Source organism: Thermobia domestica, chromosome 18 (genome assembly GCF_964235325.1).
Source record: "Thermobia domestica chromosome 18, izTheDome1.hap1.1, whole genome shotgun sequence".
Lineage (NCBI taxonomy): Eukaryota > Metazoa > Arthropoda > Insecta > Zygentoma > Lepismatidae > Thermobia > Thermobia domestica.
Genome location: NC_137471.1, coordinates 27,986,462 through 28,008,271, shown reverse-complemented (window position 1 = coordinate 28,008,271; position 21,810 = coordinate 27,986,462). Strand labels below are relative to the sequence as shown.

Below are 21,810 nucleotides of genomic sequence, written 5' to 3'. Positions count from 1 at the left end.
TCCTTGGTTCGATCCTAGCTCGCGCCAAGTGAGTTTTGTGTTGGACAAACACCGTGTGCATGAGTTTTCACAGGATTGCCCAGTTTCCTCCCACTTCCTTCATCCCACTATTTCATTCATTTTTCATCATCGCCGTCTCCTTTAGCCTAGACAGAGCGTAAAACAAAGATTTCATTTCAGATGTTCAGAGCCCAAGCAGTAGTCGAAGTAAGACGGTATGCGGTAGTATACCATACCGCCTCTGGTTTTTCAGTGATCAAGACATATCGTCACACTGGAGAGTAAATGCTAAATTCCTTTAATAAGTCTATTTTTATACACAGTAATTGGCGAATAGCTTTGCATCTAAAAAGATTATGTAGAAAGTTCATAACACCGACATTTTTGTTATCTTTTTTCTACCTTTTGCTTTTAAAATGAGGTGTCTTCAAAGAAATTCATCTAGTTTATATTTTGATGTGTCATATTGAATTATTTATTTCGTATACATGTGTGTGTATCTTCTTTGTCTTAAATCATATAAATGTCGTGTTTTGAGAATGGGTGGATTTAGGGGTTGTCTGCTGCGGGGGCGGATCTTTTGGGGGTTTGGAATACTCCTCAATCGAGTTGGGGTCCGGAGTTTTCCCGCAGGAAATTATTAACATAAAAACTCGGTTTTTAAACATTTTCATGTATAATTCTCTATAATATAACATAAGGGGACATTTTTAATGTTCTCAGAAAGGTGTTGGCGGGGGATCAAAGTCTCTCCATGCCCCCTTTTCCAGTAACTAAAGATAAGCTCTCCAGTGTTTTTCAGTCTTTATGTAAATAGAAATGCAATCTTTTACTCAACATACCCTCACTGTATTCCAACATTTAGATAGTATGTTGAGTCCAAATCGTAATAAAACTTACCGCCTCTGCTTTTCTTGCATTTCAAATACTGAGCCCACATTAATAATAACTCCTATCCTTTCCTTCATGATCTTGGTATTGCACTTAAGAAAAGTAAAGCTCAACTCAATCTTGCTTTTAATATGATCTAGTATTGATCTTGTTCTCAGGAAGTGAGTACATTCCTAGAGTCACAATAGTCCAATAAGTAACTCCATTTTTCTTTCATATCATATGTCAATGGCACTTTAAAAAAAAAAGGGGAGAGAGAGAGAGAGAGAGAGAGAAACATGTTTATCTGAAGGAAACAGGATACTGTTTTAGTGTATAAAATGACTTTACAAGCACATTCTCTCCATTTTTTGTCCTCAATACATAAGAAAATGGTAGCACCTTCTTGAAAGAACAAATAAAAATGTTAAGGAAATTCTTTCTGCAACTATATATTCATAACCTAATCCATAAAATTACTCAATATCCTTGTTGAAATGAGCGTTTTATTTTGGAGCATCTGCATTTACAACAGATAACAAAGTAATGATTTGTCTTTTTGTTTGCATATTAGTGTTAATGGTATTTACATATTCATAAAACTGCACAAAAGTCTTACTATTAAGTATTCTGCGTGCTGGCAGGTGCTGGGACTAATGAGTTTTTATCTTGGTTACGGGCCTGGAAATATTTCTTCCATATTTCTCGAACTTCAGCTTCCTCTTTTAACTTCCAGTGCTTTTTCAGGGAGGAAAGGGGATATTTTTACAGCAGGTCACCGTAGTACAAACTCATATGCATTTTCTGCTTCAGTATTTTAAAGGAATTTATTTCAAGTTCATTAGAATTCGTTCAGTCTTCAGGAACGAAATTATGGAATGCGTTTTTTTTTTTTTTTCTGGTGAAATGAAGTTAAAAACGTAAACCATTTTTGAAACATACGTGAACGAAAATCTTTACGTTTCATTTTGCAATTCTCCAACGAGTAAGTGTAATAATTTGTTTTGTTAAATTTATAAATTATGCTCTTGCTTGCACTGAACACTAATTGGCTTTTCTTTCTGGGCATACTACCATACCAATTTTGTTGTCGTGAATTCTGTCGAAAAATTTGAAGCTTAAAATATATAAAACGATAATTATGCTTTATGCTGTATGGTTCCGAAATATCGTCGCTTACTCTAAGGGAAGAACACAGACAGAAAGTATTTGAGAACAAGATCCTAAGACGAACATTTGGGCCCAAGAGGAATGGGAATGGGGAATGGCGGAAACTTCATAACGAGGAACTACATAATTTATACAGTTTACCCAACATTGTTAGGGTCGTCAAGTCTAGGAGGCTCACGTGGGCAGATCATGTAACCGGATGGAAGAAAGTAGGAACGCTTTTAAAGTCTTGACTGCAAGACCAATCGCAAAACGTCCATTAGGAAGATCTAGGCGCAGACGGAAGGACAATATTAAGATGGATCTCGCAGAAATAGGAATACAAAGTAGAAACTGGATCCAGTTGGCTAAGGACAGAATCAATGGAGAGCTTTAGTGAACGCGGCATTGAACCTCCGGGTTCCATAGGCCATAGAGTTAGTTAGTTACTACTACTACTACTACTACTACTACTACTACTACTACTACTACTGCTACTACTACTACTACTACTACTACTACTACTACTACTACTACTACTATTATTATTATTATTATTATTATTATTATTATTATTATTATTATTATTATTATTATTATTAATATTATTATTATTATTATTATTATTATTATTATTATTATTGCTAAAGATTGTACGCAAGTACGACTGAAAAAGAATTTTTACTGTGTCTTTTTTCGTCTTTGTTTATGTTAGCTAAAATGAAGCCCGATCTTTTATATATCATAGTGGAATGATATCATTTAAGTGAGGTGCAATTCTAAGATTGACCATGCGTGGTAAAAAATATTACAATACATGGAATTATTACCGAGCTATCAAGCGTTTTATTCCTACAATATTGCATCATCATTACATAATACCGGTAATAATAATAATAATAATAATAATAATAATAATAATAATAATAATAATAATAATAATAATAATAATAATAATAATAATAATAATAGATAAAATAACTAAAATAATAATAATAATAGCTCCTCATGCTTAAATGTTTTAACATTTCTGGGTTCAATTTCCGGTAACAGTTGATTTTTTTTTTAAATTTAAGGGGATATTATCCTGTTTACAATTCCCTGTTTTCTTATCACGTTATGCACCAAAGCTAATTGGGACTTTGAAGGTAGAAGTTGATGAAAATATTGAATGGAGCGATGGAATGTAGAAAATTGAAGGAACCAGAACCTCCAGAAGATCCACAGACAGAGTTTGTCCTCCACAAAGTCCACCTGGCGCAAGCTGGGATCAAACTAGGGACCAAACCACAGGGGCCGATCATGAGGTTCCCAGGCCTCCTAGAATCTGGATACATAAGCTTGAATCTTTGAATGGATATCTGCCAACGAAACACATATACCTGAACAGACTTCCGAAAAGTTGTACAGAAATCAGTGCCTATGGACGTCACGCAAAGAGGTGAACCTCTATCACTGATACACTGCAGCTTCTCCGGTGGCAGTTTGTAATTCTCATACCACACGCATGTGTTTCTAAAATTGTGGTAGTAAATCTGAGATTTACTATATTTGTATTCCCTTAATGCTCAATTCCATTTCTTGCAATAGACATTGTATAGCAGTTGTTTCAAACTGGATGCTCTGTAACATCACAGCCTTTCTGCCCGTGTTCTCTAGGGTGGTCCTTAATTTTTGATTTCCGAATTTCTTTGCTCCCAACCCCTAAATTGGTTCCATGTCGGACCAAATTAATCTGTGAAAACAATGGGCTCAATCCAAGAATATTTAACCGACCCCCAAGCAACCTAAACATCTGAATGCATTTGCAATGTATAGTATATGGCAAAAGTTTGTAATAAACTCTTGTAACTTAAAAATGGCTGAGGAAAAGGAATCATATCTTGGATAGAGGTTGTAGAAGTACATCCATACCTAATACTGAGTAGTGAGCGAGATGAGGCATATCTTTACGTCCACCATCTTGGGTTCGGGCACAAAATTTTAAATAGAAATGACCTCGTATGATATATCATTTTGAGGTAGCTTTTGACGACAAACAGACGTGTACCTTTATTTTCCACTTATCTCTGAACATGTAATAATTATCAACTATGGAAAATAAAAGCTCCGAAGTAATAAAACTTAATATTCTGTGAGTTTATATCTCTGTATGGGCTGCAGATTTATAAGATTGTTGAATAGTTTCCCTTATTTGAATTAAACCATAAAGTAAAGAAAGAAATGCACATTCGTTTCTCTGCAGTGCAAGAAAAAGTAAATATGATTCTTTCCTAATCACTAATTTAAACAATATGTTCCAATTTATCACTGAAAAAATATTCAAAATGGTTATTTATCTCTTAGAAAGGGGACTAGTAAATTGCATATCTGGCAACACTGAAACGATAACAGCAATGCTCAGCTCAATCAGTTTATTTGAAGGCTTCGAGAAGTACGATTGTTTTCCTATGCAATTGTTTTTTTTTTTTTTTTTTTTTTTTAAGTTTCTTCGCACACAATGCTGTTGTATTTGTAGTTTTTTACGCAGTGTAAACAATTTATGCAATGCAATGGCATTATCCCCGGTCAGCTTCGCGCTGTTTACGCAAAGACTACGAATGCGCCATCATTTCCATTTAAAATTTTGGGTTCGAATACAAAATTGCGGACTTCAAAATGGCCGCCATCATGCTATTTCTCAGAGTCAAATGCGGATTACTTCCAATCCCTGTATCCAAGATTTGGTCCCTTTCCCTTCAGCCGCTTTAAAGTAAGAAGGGTTTATTCCAGACTGTTCCTATATATTAACATATTGGATATGCATTCAAACTTTAGGTTGCTTGGGGGTCGGTTAAATATTCTTCGATTGAGCCCATTTTTTCCATGGATAAATTGGGTCCGACATGGAACCAATTTAGGGGTTGGGAGCAAAGAAATTCGAAAAAAAAAATTCGCCATGTAATTAAGGACCACTCTAATGTTCTCAGTAAAATATACAGAGAGAACAGAGAAGCAGCAGACGTGTCGTGGATGTTGTCGGGTTACTCCCGTTTCTTCCCCCATTCTCATTCCACCAATTATTCCATCATCATTCACTTGCCTTAATCATCGTCTCTCTTATCCTAACAGACATAATCGTGGGACGTTAAACTGAAAGATTTCATTTTACTTTTTCCATGGATCTTGCATCGTTTGTTCTAATCCAGTGGCCTACTATCCTGACTGAAGTTTTTCCCAGGATTTTTTCTCAGTTCAATCCGGTGGATGCTGGAATGATACCGTAAAAATATAGTTAGATCCTGGCCGATTTCCTTCAACTTCCTTTAACACTGTTGTTGTATTGTTAATAATTTCGTGTTAAATAATCCTTAGAAGCTGTATATGAAAATTAATAAATAAATTAATTAATTAATAAACTGAATACCTGTCACCACTATTTCGACAACCTCTGTCTCATCCGTATACAATTTATTGGATTTACAGGGGAGAATTAAAAAAGCAGTACAGCTCACAGATGACGAGAAGAACCCAAGCAGAAGTAGTGTGACGTAGGTATGGGCTCGCCCACTTTTCTCATGGGGGTTTCAAATGACACCACGGAATAGCACACAGATAACTACCCGGAGTAGCCTACGACATCTAAGTATAGATCACACCTGAAAAACCGAAAATGGACTTGACTGTGTCGGTGACCTTTCCCCGCTACTTCTGTTTCAGGGTTCTTCTCGTCATTTGTGAGCTGTATATGGTTCGAATTGTTTTTACACTCATATACCAGGTTCCTCTTTTATTTTCTTTTATTTTTTTTCAAATCATCGATCAGTTGTTTTGTTGTTTTTCTCCTTACTTCTCACTTTCCTTCCATCTTTCCCTGTATTGCGGCATGAAGACGATTCCTTCGCAAGATGTGTCCAATCCAATTCGCCATCCTAGGAAGGATGCTAGCTAAAAGCATCCTCTTCATGTCTACCTCTTTTTAAAACTCCATTATATATATATATACAGTGGCGGCAATTGGAGGTTAAAAGTGGGGGGGGGCAAGACACGAATATTTGTATATCAATGTTAGTTTTCCTGGTTGTTTCTAACACTTTATTTGACGAAAGGTTGTATAACAAATAGGATACTATCTTTTTCAGTTAAAATACCCTATGGTATATCGTATTTTATATTTTAGTAAGTAAATTAGCAAGAGCAACGCAAGTAGATACTAGCCCTTTGTACTCTTAAACAACGAAGGTGTAAGAAGAGATTTGATTCCTTGCTCATGAACATCTTAAAATTCTATCTGGAAAATTGTGTGATCAGATTAATAGGTCTAACAATTTGCAAAAGAAATAAATAGAAAATATAATATTAATCATAGTAATGCATAATGAGGCCGGTTTTGTAAAATTATATTTAAACCAGGGATTAATGAACAACTTAAATCTTTAATTCCATACATTCTATTAAATGTATGTTATTTCTCTTGGAAAGACAGTAAATGATACAAGCATACGCTACGACATTTAAAGAAATATTTTTGCAGCTTCCCGAAACATGTTCGTTGCGATTAGGTGCAGTTTTCACTTTCTTGAAACACATCAAAACTTAACAAAACTTAGAAACACTCCACACTCCAGTTTTACAAAATAATCCTAAAACTTAGAATTATGTCGAATTCACTAAATTTAATTGTATACACACTTGTACACTTCTAAACGTGCCACTTCACTCGTATATTACACTGCAAAACAATGGAAAAGGTAGAAGTTGTTTCTTATTACTTTTTTTTCTAATCATTTGGCCTGGGTTCGATTCCCGGTGGGAGCTCATGTGGTTTGGAGGTCCCGTTTCATAAAGCTTCGCTGCTGAAAGGGACCTTAAACTCAAAATCAACTCTCTTTGTAATGAATATTCCATATTCCATACTATTAGAAAGAAGAAAAGACATTTTAGGAACTATCAATTTTTGTATAATTGAAGAATAACTTGTGAAAACCTTTTTTTTTTTTTTTCTTTCTTGCGAAATGTTCTCTAAATTAGTTTAGAAGAACCTGCTTAACATATCGAACTTTTGTAAGAAGAAATGAAAGTACACTGGAATTGTTGGGCTCCAATAAGTTAATTTTTGGACCGTTTTCTGTGACAATTGAAACGCAATTCCTGTAGCTTTCTTAACTCCACGGGAAGACAACCAATACGAACTTACGCAACGGCAAATATTATATGGAGCTATTTTTTTCTATGAACCAGTAATACATACAAAAATTTTACATTTCCAAATGAAACTATATTCATTAGTAGGTCACTTCAAAAAGTGGGGGGGCAACTGCCCCCCTTTGCCCCCCCTAATCGCCGCCCATGTATATATATATATATATATATATATATATATATATATATATATATATATATATATATATATATATATATATATATATATATATATATATATATATATATATATATATACTCTGGTTGTCTATCCATCTTCCTCCAACACTCCATTTCGAAGCTCTCTGAATGTTTCTTAAGATGAAGATCGAGAAACGTGGAAGAAACATTTCCAGACCCAAATATAAGAAAAAAGAAAGAAAAAATACTTGTTCCAGGACCTGCCGACAGGGAGAATACTTAATAATAATAATAATAATAATAATAATAATAATAATAATAATAATAATAATAATAATAATAATAATAATAATAATGTGCCAGATATACCCTATCTTATCAAGTCTAGGAGGCTTAGGTGGGCAGGTCATGTAGCTAGGATGGAAGAAAGTAGAAACGCTTTCAAAGTCTTGACTGGAAGTCCAATCGGAAAACGACCAGTAGGAAGACCTAGGTGCAGATGGGAGGACAATATTAAGGCGGATCTCTCAGAAATAGGGATACAAAGTAGAAACTGTATCTAGTTGGCTAGGTACAGGAGTTGATGGAGAGCTTATGTAAACGCGGCATTGAACCTCCAGGTTCCAAAGTTAGTTAGTTAATTAGTTAGTTAGACCCTATCTTAAAGCAGTTAATACGTATAAATTAAAATGAATTTTCTGTTTTATTTTATAGAAAGAATCTCCGTCAGACGTTCAACTACATTTGGCTAGCCTAAAAGGAGATCTTCATCTGCTGAAGAGAGTTCTTGACAGCGGAAAAGTACATGTTGACTGCAGAGATAGAGTAAGTAGTATTCTCTTGTTTTTCACCATTTTGGGCCATATGTAAGAAGCTTTAACGTTTAAGATGTGTGGAACATATTCCTTGCATGAGAAACACAAGCAGAGTTATAAAGCTTTAGTAAGGAAATCTTTGAGTAGACCAAGAAGAATATGAGAGTATAATAATGTACTCGTAACTGAATATCACACGGATTATAAGATCTAGACATTTAAGATGGAGTTATAGACTTTTAAATAGCTGGGACACATTCCTTGAATGAAAAATATAATGCAGGTGTAGAGTTCTAGATATCTAAGGTAGATGGAACACGTTGCTTGAATGGGAAACTTAATGGAGTTATAGATATCTAAGATAGATGGGACACATTCCTTGAATGGGAAACGTAATGGAGTTATAGATTTCTAAGATAGATGGGACACATTCCTTGAATGGGAAACATAATGTCGTTATAAAGTTCTAGACGTCTAAGATGGATGGGACACGGTGCTTAAATGGGAAATACAAATGAATAGACTAGTTCTAGTGGGAATACTTTTGAGTAGACTAAGAAAAGTGTGGAAGGATAATTTGCAGCCTTTACCAAATATCATACGGGTAATAGAGTACGACGCTTCCACGAAATAGCACCAGGATGTATATATTTTGTTTCTTGATAGTGCTAGCTCATCTTTCATGTGGCTATATGAGATTCCACCTACAAATATCCCGCGAAACATACCACACCTAGCTCGGAACATTCAATCTCGCAATGGAAATTTTAAAGATAATTGTACTATTGAGGAGATTTCTCTTAGATTCCAATGGGATTTGCCTCTCATAGGTCAAATATTTGGATTTCCGAAACTCGTTCTGTAATTATCCCACAAAGAGTTCAGTAATGTCCATAGGGAATAATGTCCATGTCCGAGACAAAAGCAAATATCTGAAATTCCAGAAGTACCGACGACAGGAACAATTAATTGCCCATGTTCTTCAGAGAAACTCGAACTTCCGAAAGATTACGACTCATGATCCGAAGCCGAGCGGACGAGAACAATCGACTACTGCCACCAGTATCACTTAGCTAACGTTTCCCCCTACCCCATTTCTAAAATGTCGGCATGCAAATTTATGTGAAGATACATTTGCGTTACACGAAGTTGCAATTTACCAACGTTTACAAGCTCATCCTACATCTATATTTATGTATATTATAAAATAATATTCTGTATATATGTGTGTCATTAGTTTTCGCATGAAAATGAGTGACCTAGAACCACCAAAGTTTGGAAAAGTAGACCTGCACCATATCTAAACGAGTAGAAAGCCGTTTCTTCAATTTACGACTCGAGGAATCAAATGCAGTCGAAGTGAGAATCGAATAATTTATCCTACAGTATGTTGCAACCAGAAGCTCAACAAAACAAATTGGGTTGCATATAACCAAGGGTTTAAAACGTCGTCGTATCAAGCAAGAAGATGAAACACGGTACAGAAAGGCACGTGTCGGGATAAAGGAGCTAGGAGGGTATAATATGTGAAAATTATCGAAAACGACGGATATTAATGTTAGATCTATAGTTTTCATCAGACGCACTGAGATGAATAGTGAATTCTCGATGATATTCAATCCCAAATTTAGGCAAGAACCGGGATGTCAGCTGACTCGAGAATTGACAGGGGCTCCGACGAAGACATTGATCTTTGTTATTTATTTATTTCATTCATTACTTTCAGGTGTTTTCCATTAACCTTATTCGCCCCGTTCTGAAAACGAACATTTCAACTAGTGGTACATAAATGTTGATTTTACAAAAAAGAGATAAGAAAGAAAAAAAAAAAAGGTCGTCGTTATACAAAATTAATCTGAAAAGTAAATGTAATAAATAAATATAAGCGTCACAGATTCAAAATTTTAATAATAACAAAATCTAATTTTTTCGACTAAAATACACAAAATTCCTTGACAATATAATTCATATTTATCCAGTATTATTGCACAATACAGATGGAGAAAATATTACATAGCTACCCTTCCTCCCCGTGTTAACATAACGTGGAATAAGGATCTGATTTTTATATATAAAAGTGAAAGTGACTACGTATGTGACTTAATACCTCTTGATCCACACGACCGATCTCGATCAAATTTTCAACATAGATGAGGTTCGGGCCTTAGATGGTTTTTTATCATTTCACTTTGACGGTGCGACTTTAGAGAGGGGGATATATATATATATATATATATATATATATATATATATATATATATATATATATATATATATATATATATATATATATATAAATGATCGATATTAGTGTCGAATCCATAGTTTTCGTGGTCGCTGAGATGAAGTGACACTTCAGATGGCGTTTAAATCCAGATTCAGTCCCACAATTAGGAGGACAGGGAGGGGATATATATATATAAAAATAATCGAAAATGGCAGATATTAATGTGAAATGTGTACTTTTCGTGTCGCTGAGATGAACAGTGACACTTCGGACGTGCCGTTTAAATCCAAATTCAGCTCCCATTAGTACTCCTAAGGGAAGGGTGATAACATGTAAAAATAATTTTAAAAAAATAACCAATATTAGTGTCAAATTTGTAGCTTTTTGAGCCCCTAAGTTGGTTTGTGACAGTTGTGGTGACCTTTATGTTGAAAATGAATCGTATTCTCCCCGTGCGAAGAACGAGTATTCTGCTAGTATTTTATAACTGATTAGAATCGTAGTTTCGCGTCAAAATAACATAAAATAAAAATAAATAGAGGGGAAAAGTAAGATACCCATACACCAGAAACAAACACTTTTAACCCCCCCTCCCCCAATAGTTTTGTGTTGATGTTTTTGACACGTCAACAATGGTAGCTGTCAAATGTGGGAGAAAGAGTTAATTAAGGGAACTTGTTCTTGTGTTATAGTATTGTTGACATGTAGATGCCAGTCTGTTCATAATGTACTGTACATATCAGCCAGTAGAACACGAAACGTTCTAGAAACTGAAGGCAAACAACTTATATATATGTATGTACGAATGTATGTATACATATAGTGACTTGATACGTATCTACTGGAAAAATATGCGCTTATTTGTTTCCTTATGAATTTAGTTATGGTAAATACCTGAATTTTAAGTAAGTGGAACAGCCAATAAATAACTTTGTATAGGCTGTTAAAATTTTGGTATGTGTTTTGTTGATAAACCAAGGAGTGCCAATAAACTCGTACGAATGTCGTCTAACCAGGACGAGGTATTCTGACATTTTTGTACAAAATAAATAAATAAATATAAAAAGTGTGACCTTTGTTTCATAGTGTGAAACTACGGTAGACTTTCAAACTATTAATATTCTGTATTTTAAGAAAAAAATAATTAATGTTACAGTATTGCCCACTAGACTAGATGAGACTGGATTAATGTTAGACTGTTGTCCACGAGACGAGAGTAGTGTTCGAATGTTGCCCACATGACATGATGAGACTGGATTAATGTTAGAGTGTTGTCCACGACACGAAATGAGAATGAATTAGTGTTAGAATGTTGATTACAAGACGAGATAAGACTGGATTAGTGTGTTGTCCACGAGACGAGATGAAAGTGGATTAGTGTTAGAGTGTTGCCCACGAGACGAGATGAGACTGGATTAGTGTTAGAATGTATTCTACAAGACGAGATGAAGCTGGATTAGTGTTAGAGTGTTGCCCACGAGACAAGATTCAACTGGATTACTGATAACGTGTTGCCCATGAGACGAGATGAAACTGGATTAGTGTTAGAGTGTTGCCCACGAGACGAGATGAAACTGGATTACTGATAACATGTTGCCCATGAGACGAGATGAAACTGGATTAGTGTTAGAGTGTTGCCCACGAGACGAGATGAAACTGGATTACTGATAACGTATTGCCCATGAGACGAGATGAAACTGGATTAGTGTTAGAGTGTTGCCCGCGAGACGCGATTAGACTGGATGACTGATAAAGTGTTGCCCACTAGACGGGATGAGACTGGGTTAGTGTTAGAATGTATCCTACAAGACAAGATGAAGCTGGATTAGTTTTAGCGATGCCCACGAGACGAGATGAGACTGGATTAGTGTTAGAGTGTTGCCCACGAGAGGAGATTTTCGTGTTTAAATACGAGACGTGAAAGACCTTTTCATATATATATGCTTTTCGAGACAAGAAAGCCTTTAAATCTTGATTCGTGGATAGCACTTATGCGAAGAAATAATGTTACTCATCTCGTCCCATCTAGTAAAGTTTTATAGATATTTTGTTTTGTCTGTGTTTCCGAAAAATCTCCCTCGTCTCGATTCTCGAATTAGATTTTTCTCATGTCGTCTCTCTCTCTCTTTTTTTTTTTTTGAAAATTTATGTAAAAATTTATTATCTATTTTTTTCTTAATATCTTCTAGAAGTTATCAAAATCCTTCGGCGTCACGAGAGGACCACGAAAAGTGTGATATAACAACATTCAAACTAAAATTTTTTATTGAAGTATATTCTGTAATGACTTGCGTATCTTTGATAAATGCTCTTCATTATGTTCACTGAATCTCTTTATCAATTTATAGTTTTTATATACTATGAATCATGTAACACTAACACAGTGTTGGAGAGCTAAGACTAGAGTGACCTAGTGTTGTCCACGAAATTCGTGAAATTTCTGATTTTGTTTCGAATTTGAAAATAATATTTCTCGTCTCGAACGAGAATTAAGACGAGAGGAAAAAATATCCTTTGGGGCACGACACGTGCGTTGAAGACTCCTGTCTTACAGTATCATTTTTTAAAGGTTTTCAGAAACCGTTTTCTCGATTTTTTCGACATCTGCTCATCAAGATTTGCACTAACACATATCTTCAGTGGCGTATTTACGGGGGGGGATCTTCGGGGTTTAAGCCCAACCGAAATCTTACTTACTATAGTAAAGTATATGAAATATCTTCCAGAATTTTCACATTTTCAGGCAAAGCCCCTCCCCGAAAGTTAGCAAAGCCCCCCGAAACATAATCATAAATACGCCACTGCATATCTTCCCACATAACACAAGTACGTCCACGGGATATCCGAGACTGAGCCCGCAACGGACGACGGGACGTCCCGGGATTATCCGAATGTGTTCCCGGGACATCCACAGGATTTCCGCAGGAGATCCAGATGTCCGCTATTATCCCGGGATACGGGATATTCAACGGGACCACGAAGGGATGTCTATTGGTTTTCCCTCGGACCTTCTGTCCCATCTGGGGACGTCCCGTGGACATCCTGCATGGGAATCCTTCAGGACGTCCCATGCAGGACGTCCATGGGATGTCTTCTCATTGTGCCGATAATCCGGGAACCGAATGGGATGATTGGGATCAAAATGGGACATCCCAGGGACGTAGTGTGCTATGTGGGTTTATTCAACTGTCGATTGATATATCTCCCATTTTTGGTTATTTTGTTCCCGTTAAGTTCTAATATTGTAGAATTTTGGCAAGATTTGTTTCGCATTATCCAGTTTTTCTTTTTTCTTTTTCTTTCTTTTTTTTTTTTAATCGACCCACGGTAGATCAGTGTGAGCAAAGTTAATAAAGATTGTTTAGAAAAGTGTTGTGCCAATATCAACATGGTACCTGGAACGCGAAAGATAAACTACTTTCATTTCGTTTGTGTGTGTGTATGTGTGTAAGTGAGTATAAGTGTTGCGAGAAACTTGATTAAAACAATCTCTCAAGTGAACTTGACGGAGACACGCCCTTGCAGCGACAAAAACACGTAAGCTTCAGTCAAACAATCGTGAAGAAATCAAGAAAGGACTTTCTAAAAGTAAGACAAACCTGGAAGAGAGGCAGTATGCAAATTTAAAAGAAATAAAAATGATTTTTTAAAAGGCTTTTCGCACAGTAGCATTTCTCTTATTATCGTTAAACTTACATGTAAAACAGTAAATGTTGGACTCTATGCTGCAACATAATATTTCTCGAAGTGGAACATACTACATTTCGTAAAGAATTTTTCGCATCGTTTCTTGGTTTGATTTTAGCGCCATATTGCGGTAGTATATTGAAATATAACGAGAAAGATTAAAATTGGTGCAGATTGAGCTTGGCTAGGCACTGTACGTAGATTGAGGAAAATTTTCTGTTAGTTGAATTTTTCTTATCGAAATTTTGTAAATAGGGTAATATTTGATACCAAAATTTAGTAACTAGGGAAAAATTTCATAGCAAAATTTAGTAGATAGGGAAAAAATTCGTAGCAAAATAATTAAATAGGGAAAATTTTCATAGCAAAATTTAGTAGATAGGGAAAATTTTCGTAGCAAAATAATTAAATAGGGAAAAATTTGATAGCGGCATTTAGTAGATAGGGAAACATTTGATAGCAAAATTTAGTAAATAGGAAAAAATTTGATAGCAAAATTTCGTAGATAGGGAAAAATTTCGTAGCAAAATTTAATAGATAGGGAAAATTTGATAGCAAAATTTAGTGGATAGAGAAAAGTTGATAGGAAAATTTAGTAAATAGGGAAAAATTTGATAGCAATATTTAGTAAATATGGAAAAGTTTGATATCAGTATTTGGTAGATAGGGAAAATTGATAGCAAAATTTAGTAAATAGAGAAAATTTTGATAGCAAAATTTAGTAAATGGGGAAATTTTGATAGCAAAATTTAGTAAATAGAGAAAATTGTAGCAAAATTTAGTAAATATGGAAACATTTCATAGCAAAATTTAGTAAATAGGATATTTTTGAGAGGCAGGCAAAATGCTGAAATCCACAGAAATAATAGCGTAGTTTTTCCGTTTTTGTTTTATTAAGCTAAAAGTTGGTACTGTACGAAAACCGTGGCACATTTTAAAGTGAAACTAATGCTGAAATATATACTTTTATCAAGTTTTTTATTATGCCGTTAGCAAAACGACAGTACATACTATGGTGAATAAGATGTTGTATAGTTCAAAATTATAATTCTCTCTTAAAAGTTCAATTTTCTGACTAGTTGAAAGGCATACAGCTATATTCACAGTACTTTTTTGATAATATCTTATATACATATCAGTCGATACATCATCTCAAGCTGGACAGAATGATATGCTTGAAGATAAAAAAAAAAAATGAAAATGAAATTTTTGAGTTTTACGTCCCACGGTTATGCTAAAGGAGACGGTGATAATGAGAGATGAATGAAATGGTGGAATGAAGAAAGTGGGAGGAAACGGGAGAACCCCGAGAAAACCCACGCACACGGTGTTTTTTTCCACCACAAAGTTCACTTGGCGCGGGCTGGGATCGAACCCGGGACCCCAAGCACCAGAGGTGAACGCTCTACCACTGAGCCACCGCGGCCCCCCATGCTTGAAGCAGAATTCTCATGCTTAATTTTCGAGAAAATCCGAGGGAAAAAAACGTTTAGGCGTGAAAAATTTGAAGTTCGTTCGTTGTCAATAACAACTGGCACTTTTTTCTTCTGGTGTAGTAGCCTACCTGTATTTGTTTATTTATGTACTGCATATGTGAAATAAAGGGACTGTTAACTATCAGAATGTAGTATATCTATTGTTTTGTCTTTTTTTTATAATCGTGGGAGAACAATGGCCCAATGGTACAGCGCTTACCTCTCGTGCGAGGGGTCTCTGGTTTAATCCCCGACCAAGTACGTTTGTGTATTCCTTTCTCAGGGTATTCCCGTTTCCTCCCACTTTCTCATTCCACCAATTCTTTCATGATCATTCACTTGCGTTAGTAATAGTCTTCGTTAGCCTAAAGGTTATAGTCGTGGGACGTTAAACTGAAAGATGAAATGTTTCTTATGATAACACACATACTCTTACAGTTAACGCAAAATCTTTTAAGTTTTACGTCCCACGATTATACCGGCTAGGCTAAAGGAGACGATAATGATGAGAAATGAAGGAAATGGTAGAATGAAAAAAAGCGGGAGGAAACGGGAGAACCCCGAGAAAACCCATTTTTTATTCCACCATTTCATTCATTTCCTATCATCATCGTCTCCTTTAGCCTAGCCGGTATAATCGTGGGACGTAAAACTCAGAGATTTCATTTCATTTATTTTTCTTCTTCTTCTTCTTCTTCTTCTTCTTCTTCTTCTTCTAAGCCTTTCTCAAAAGTTAGTTGGGATCATCTTTTCGGATCGTTGTCCTTTACCTGTTTCCATCTTGTGTCATCCTCATGAATCCTCATGTGTTCTCAGACTTCCAGACCTAGAATATGAAATAAAAAAATTGTCCTAGAAATTTTCCCCCCGGGCATGCTGCCCTGCTAAGCGAAAAGGCCTTATCTCCATTTCACATATTTTCGAGAAAATAAGCAAAACGCATTTTGGCTTAGGCCGTACGTTTAAATTTGTTGTGTTTCAGTAAAACTTTATTAAATATATTTTCATGATCTAAAATTTGTGTGGTAATACAGTTAAATATTTTTGCTTATGAATTGCCACTTAAGGTCTTTTTTGCTTACTTTCAGTTACAGTTTTGAACATAACGTAAACACTCATGACGTCATTACCCCCCAACCTATTGGTCAAACCACGTTTATTTCATTTTAGATAGATGCAGAATTGTACTACGAACATTCCCATACCAATATCTCGATTTTCGAAAAATGTTGAGTTAAGGTCTTTTCGCTTAGGCGGCTGCATGTTGCTCATGTGTAAATACAGCCCTGGGTACAGTGAAATTGAGGAGTCATGAAATGGAGTTCGTTGAGAGCCTCGGTGCGTTTACTACGATATTGAGGCTGAAAGGTAAAAAGTATCATACATTTTGAAGATAATCCCCATCTCTGCTATAGACGAGTGTAAATTTATTTAAAAAAGAAAGCATGGTTCAACTGTTTTTTGTTTTGTTTCCATGAAAACCATCTGGTTGTAGCTTCTTCCGAAAAGCAGGAAGATAAACAAACAAATTATTGTAGGTAGTTTCGTTTTTTCGTGTAGATGCAGCTGTACTCTTCTAAAAGCATTGCGTGAAACATTTCTTGAGAGATGCGGTCAACACCTGTTTTCGATCACGACGAAACAGCGGTCGAGCATGACGTAAAAGAAGAAAAAAATCATGTCAACAAAACAATTACACAGTGTTTTCCGCAACTTAAAGTGCACGAGGCTTTTAAAATAAAAAATAAATTAAAAAAACTTTTTTCATCTACAAACCGCAACAAAATACACCAACCAAAGTGCCAATAGTACTTTGTTAGCATACAGTGAGGTACAAACGGTCATTCACAATGTTGCCAGCTCCAAAAGAAATATGTCTAAAACTAATCTCCATTACTTCCTGAATCTCGTTTCCCATTTATACTGACCAAACTACAAGTGCTATGTTTTAAATTGACACAACATGATAGAAGTGTGTGCCCGGCTAGCTCAGTCGGTAGAGCATGAGACTCTTAATCTCAGGGTCGTGGGTTCGAGCCCCACGCTGGGCGTTTTTAATTTTTAATCGTCTTTTTTTAAATATAGATTTTGGTTTTCCAATTTTTACTAAATTTAAATGTGCATAGTAATTTATAAGATTTGCAGTTTCACAACAATATAAATATTGATTATTATTATTATTATTATTATTATTATTATTATTATTATTATTATTATTATTATTATTATTATTATTATTATTATTTTAATGTTGCTGTTTATTTATCTGTGGGAATTGCAGTTAGGTCGATGAGAAAATTCCCAGATGTAATAAAATATCAAAATGCTGCATTCATTTTTTGTAAGGGCCAGTCTCCAGTCAATTCTAAGGTCAGTCTCTAGTAATGTCATATGTAGTCTGTACTGGATTGGTTTGAATTACTGAGAACCTGAGACAAAACAAAAGAAAAAGTCCTTCTGAAGAGACATGAACGGAAAATGTGGCACTTGTGAGATCGTCAATCTAGCAATCTCCAAAGCATTGTGGCGGTTCATGGTTGTCCAGGTTTTTTTTTTTTTTTTCTTTCTTCGGAAACTGTGGCTCTAAAGTTTGAAACCCAAAGTTGAATATTTTTTTCTATTCGGAACAGAATCAATGTCGGCCAAGTCCGAACCGAATGCGAAATACCCACTGAGTAGTAAACACTGAACCATCATTACGAATATAGTTCTCTACAACAAACGCACAATCCTCACCGCGCCACTCCATTGCGAATACTGGAAATGGCACGTATACTGCTATTGATCGATACCGTCTTCAACGCGGAGAGGTGTTTTTTGCCGGACTCTGTATATGAGTTTATTTTCCAAGAAAGTAAGAGTAGTGTGATTCGTAGAACATTGACCAATAAACGTGGTTTCCTCTTGAAACTACATATGATTTCCGGCAACAATCAACACCGAATTTCAGGATAGAGTGTCTGTGAATTCTCCATAACAAGTAGCTTCACAGAGATATACACAACAGAATTTAAAATAATTCTCATTATAAATTCTTAAAAAGAAAAATAAGAATCCGCCTAGCGTGGGGCTCGAACCCACGACCCTGAGATTAAGAGTCTCATGCTCTACCGACTGAGCTAGCCGGGCTGTTGAATACTCACATAAAAATACAGTTCTTGAAAGAACACCATCGAAGTACGCGTGCTGTATAGAAACAGTTGAAGATCGTTGAGTTACAGTTTAATATGGCTGCTAATGTAAGTTGATGATTTCATTCGTAGGTTCTGCTTCTGACATTCCCATCATAATTCATAGTTTCCGTAGAGTTTATAATTGGGTGCTTAACAATTATTACGTTATAAAACTATGCACCCAAACTTCTGGTTTACGAGGTAACGTTTGGGAGGGCGGGTAAAAATTTACAAACCGAGTTCTTTGAAGGATCCTATATGCAAACCGGAAATTGTAGAAATAAACCGTTTTAAAATTGGTAATTATAGACCAGAAACAGTAATAGTGAGAAGCAGGCGCGCACTAAGAATTTTCTTTGGGACGGGTTCAATACAGGGTTGCCCAAGAAAATATTCTAGGGGCCCCATCTCCATGATTGCTATATTATGTGTTGTCAGGGGCGTCATTTAGGGGGGCAGGAAGAGGCATTTGCCCCCTGATTTTGAGATGTATATAGATTTTATCAACAGAATAATAGTAAATCAGTGAAAAACGCGAAATTTTACTTATATCAAGGGGTCTTGCTCCCCCCCCCCAGCAAAATCTGAAATGACGCTCCTGTGTGTGGTATTTCTGGTATTTAATATACGTGGTTTGCTATATTACGTATCCATTTTCGTGATCCAGGGGGGCCCGAGCCCCTCCCTGGACCCCTTCGAGCGCCCATGGTCTAATAATATGACACAATGTTTATATAGTATTTAATGAGTATTATTCTACAGCTGAAGAATAATACAATATAGCTTAATATAAAATACCATTATATTTAGCTTGGACCCCCCCCCCCGAAATAAATTCCTGCGTACGCTACTGGTTATACATCATAAAGATGCTGTAATGTTCTTAGAAATTCTGGCTAAGCATGTTTCAACTTGACCTTGAAGTGCGATGAGATTAAATAAGGCATCGAAAAGAATTATGACATTTTTGAAAATCTTATGATTTTGGTAAGTAAAATTATATTGGAAAATGATACAGACATTGTAAGAATAATTGATGTTAGGTCTTCCTTGTTCTTTTATGTAAATAAAAGTGCAGAGAGGACGAAAACATTTGACTCGGTAGTAAAGGTAGGTGAACATGGATGAATCCTCATCGTCAGCTGCATGCTTGTGTCACGCGCAGCCACTGACCCCGTTCGCAAGAGCGTAACCATGGTAACGCAAGGGCTGTTGGAAAAGGTAGTAAAGTGAATGGTTAAAGGCGAAGAAGCGAGCTGTTTCATTGCCACACTTCCGCTACAAACACTGTTGCTAACTACACGATTAGGTAACTAAGATTTTGTATTTTATAATTACTAACTAGGAAAAACGAAATTAAATCTTTAAGAGTCTTCATCCCGGCGAAATTAAAATACCGCTAATTTTACAGTAATTATGTGATATCTTCAAATAGATAAAAGATAATCGAAATGTGGAACAAGAGCGCCCTAGACAATATTATTTTACATGAGAAACTGTTATCACGACTCACTTATCTGCTTTCGATTTCGAGCCATTTTGAAAATTGGCATTTATTTTCGCGTTTCTAAACAGCTGAAAACGGAAAGCCACCAGGTGACTTGTGATAACGGTACCTCACGCAAAATAATATTGTCTAGGGCGCTCTTGTTCCATATTTCAATTATCTTTTATCTATTTGAAGATATCACTTAATTACTGTAAAATTAGCGGTATTTTAATTTCGCCGGGATGAAGACTCTTAAGTTTAACGTTCCAGTCCCACGAATATGCCTGGTAGGCTAAGGGGGACGATGATTAAGGAAGTGAATGATCATGGAAGAATCGGTGGGATGATAATGCGGAAGGAAATGGGAGTACACCGAGGAAACCCACGAGCACAATTTGTCCACCACAAATTTACTTGGCTGGGGGTCGAACCTGTGATCCCGCCCACCACCCCACGTAAGAATTGCTAACTAGGGACAGGGTTAAAAAAAACCGTCCTTCTGCAACATTCGAAGTTATATAGAATGGGCCATACTAAAATCTGTCAGTTTAACGTCCCACAAGTACACTGAGAAAAATAACGGATACAATGTCGTCCACCACAAACTTACTTGTCCGGGGATTGAATCAGGGACCCCCACGCACCAGAAGTAAGCGGTCTACAGCTCACAGATGACGAGAAGAACTCTAGCAGAAGTAGTGTGACGTAGGTATGGGCTCGCCTACTTTTCGCTCGGGGGTTTCAAATGACACCACGGAATAGCACACAGATAACTACCCGGAGTAGCAGACGACATCGAAGTATAGACCACACTGAAAAACCGAAAATGGACTTGACCGTGTTGTTGACCTTTCCCCGCTTCCCCTGTTTTAGGGTTCTTCTCGTCATCTGTGAACTGTATCACTCAGTCACCGTGCCCCTCAGAGCATTCTATTAACCTGAGCTCCGTATCACAACTACGGCTTGAATCTCGTACAGTTGTTGATATACACACCATTATGGAAGATCAGTCCTCATAGTATAACCTTTCCCCACCACCAGTGGCGTATTTACGATTTTGTTTCGGAGGGGACATGAAGTTCTTATATTTTTCCTTAGAAATGGTAAGAAGGATTATTGTTGTACGTGGAATTTCGGGGAGGAGTGGCTTGAGCCCAATAGCCACCCCTAAATACGCCACTGTCCACCACATTATCTAACCTTCAAGAGAGATGGATTCGTAAAGGTTCTTCGTTACCTGACTCTTCGTTTGAATCCCACTTAACACTAAGCTCCGCCTCACGTTAAGCGCAAACGAATCCGAAAACCAATGTCCTAGTTAAAAAAACACTTTTGGGGTACTGGTATTCCAATGGACCATACACAAATTGTATCACAGGTGCTCAGAAGTCAATGACCTCCAGCCACTAAATCGGTTGTAAACAAAGCAAATTTACGTCCGGAAGTAAGCTGTGGGTTCTGTTTACCGTAACTAAATATGGAAATACTAAAAAGCAATGCATTACACCGGATGCATTTTGATGTTTACGATTAAGCTTCTGCTCGGTTCCTGTTTCCTCTCTGGTTCAGCATTGTAAACAAGGATAATCAGTTTTTTTTTACA

General features: G+C 36.2%; 1 protein-coding gene and 2 non-coding genes across 3 annotated transcripts in view; 2 read left to right on the top strand and 1 right to left on the bottom strand.

Annotated features, from left to right (window-relative positions):
- LOC145675723 (uncharacterized) overlaps positions 1 to 21,810 on the top strand; it is a 223,473-nt gene that overhangs the window by 108,876 nt on the left and 92,787 nt on the right. The window contains exon 2 of the mRNA XM_081746344.1: positions 8,056 to 8,166. Coding sequence (XP_081602470.1) covers positions 8,056 to 8,166 — 111 coding nt within the window. The remainder of the gene's footprint in view (positions 1 to 8,055; positions 8,167 to 21,810) is intronic.
- TRNAK-CUU (transfer RNA lysine (anticodon CUU)) lies at positions 17,524 to 17,596 on the top strand. The gene has a single exon. It is a non-coding gene; the product is annotated as a tRNA-Lys (tRNA).
- TRNAK-CUU (transfer RNA lysine (anticodon CUU)) lies at positions 18,602 to 18,674 on the bottom strand. The gene has a single exon. It is a non-coding gene; the product is annotated as a tRNA-Lys (tRNA).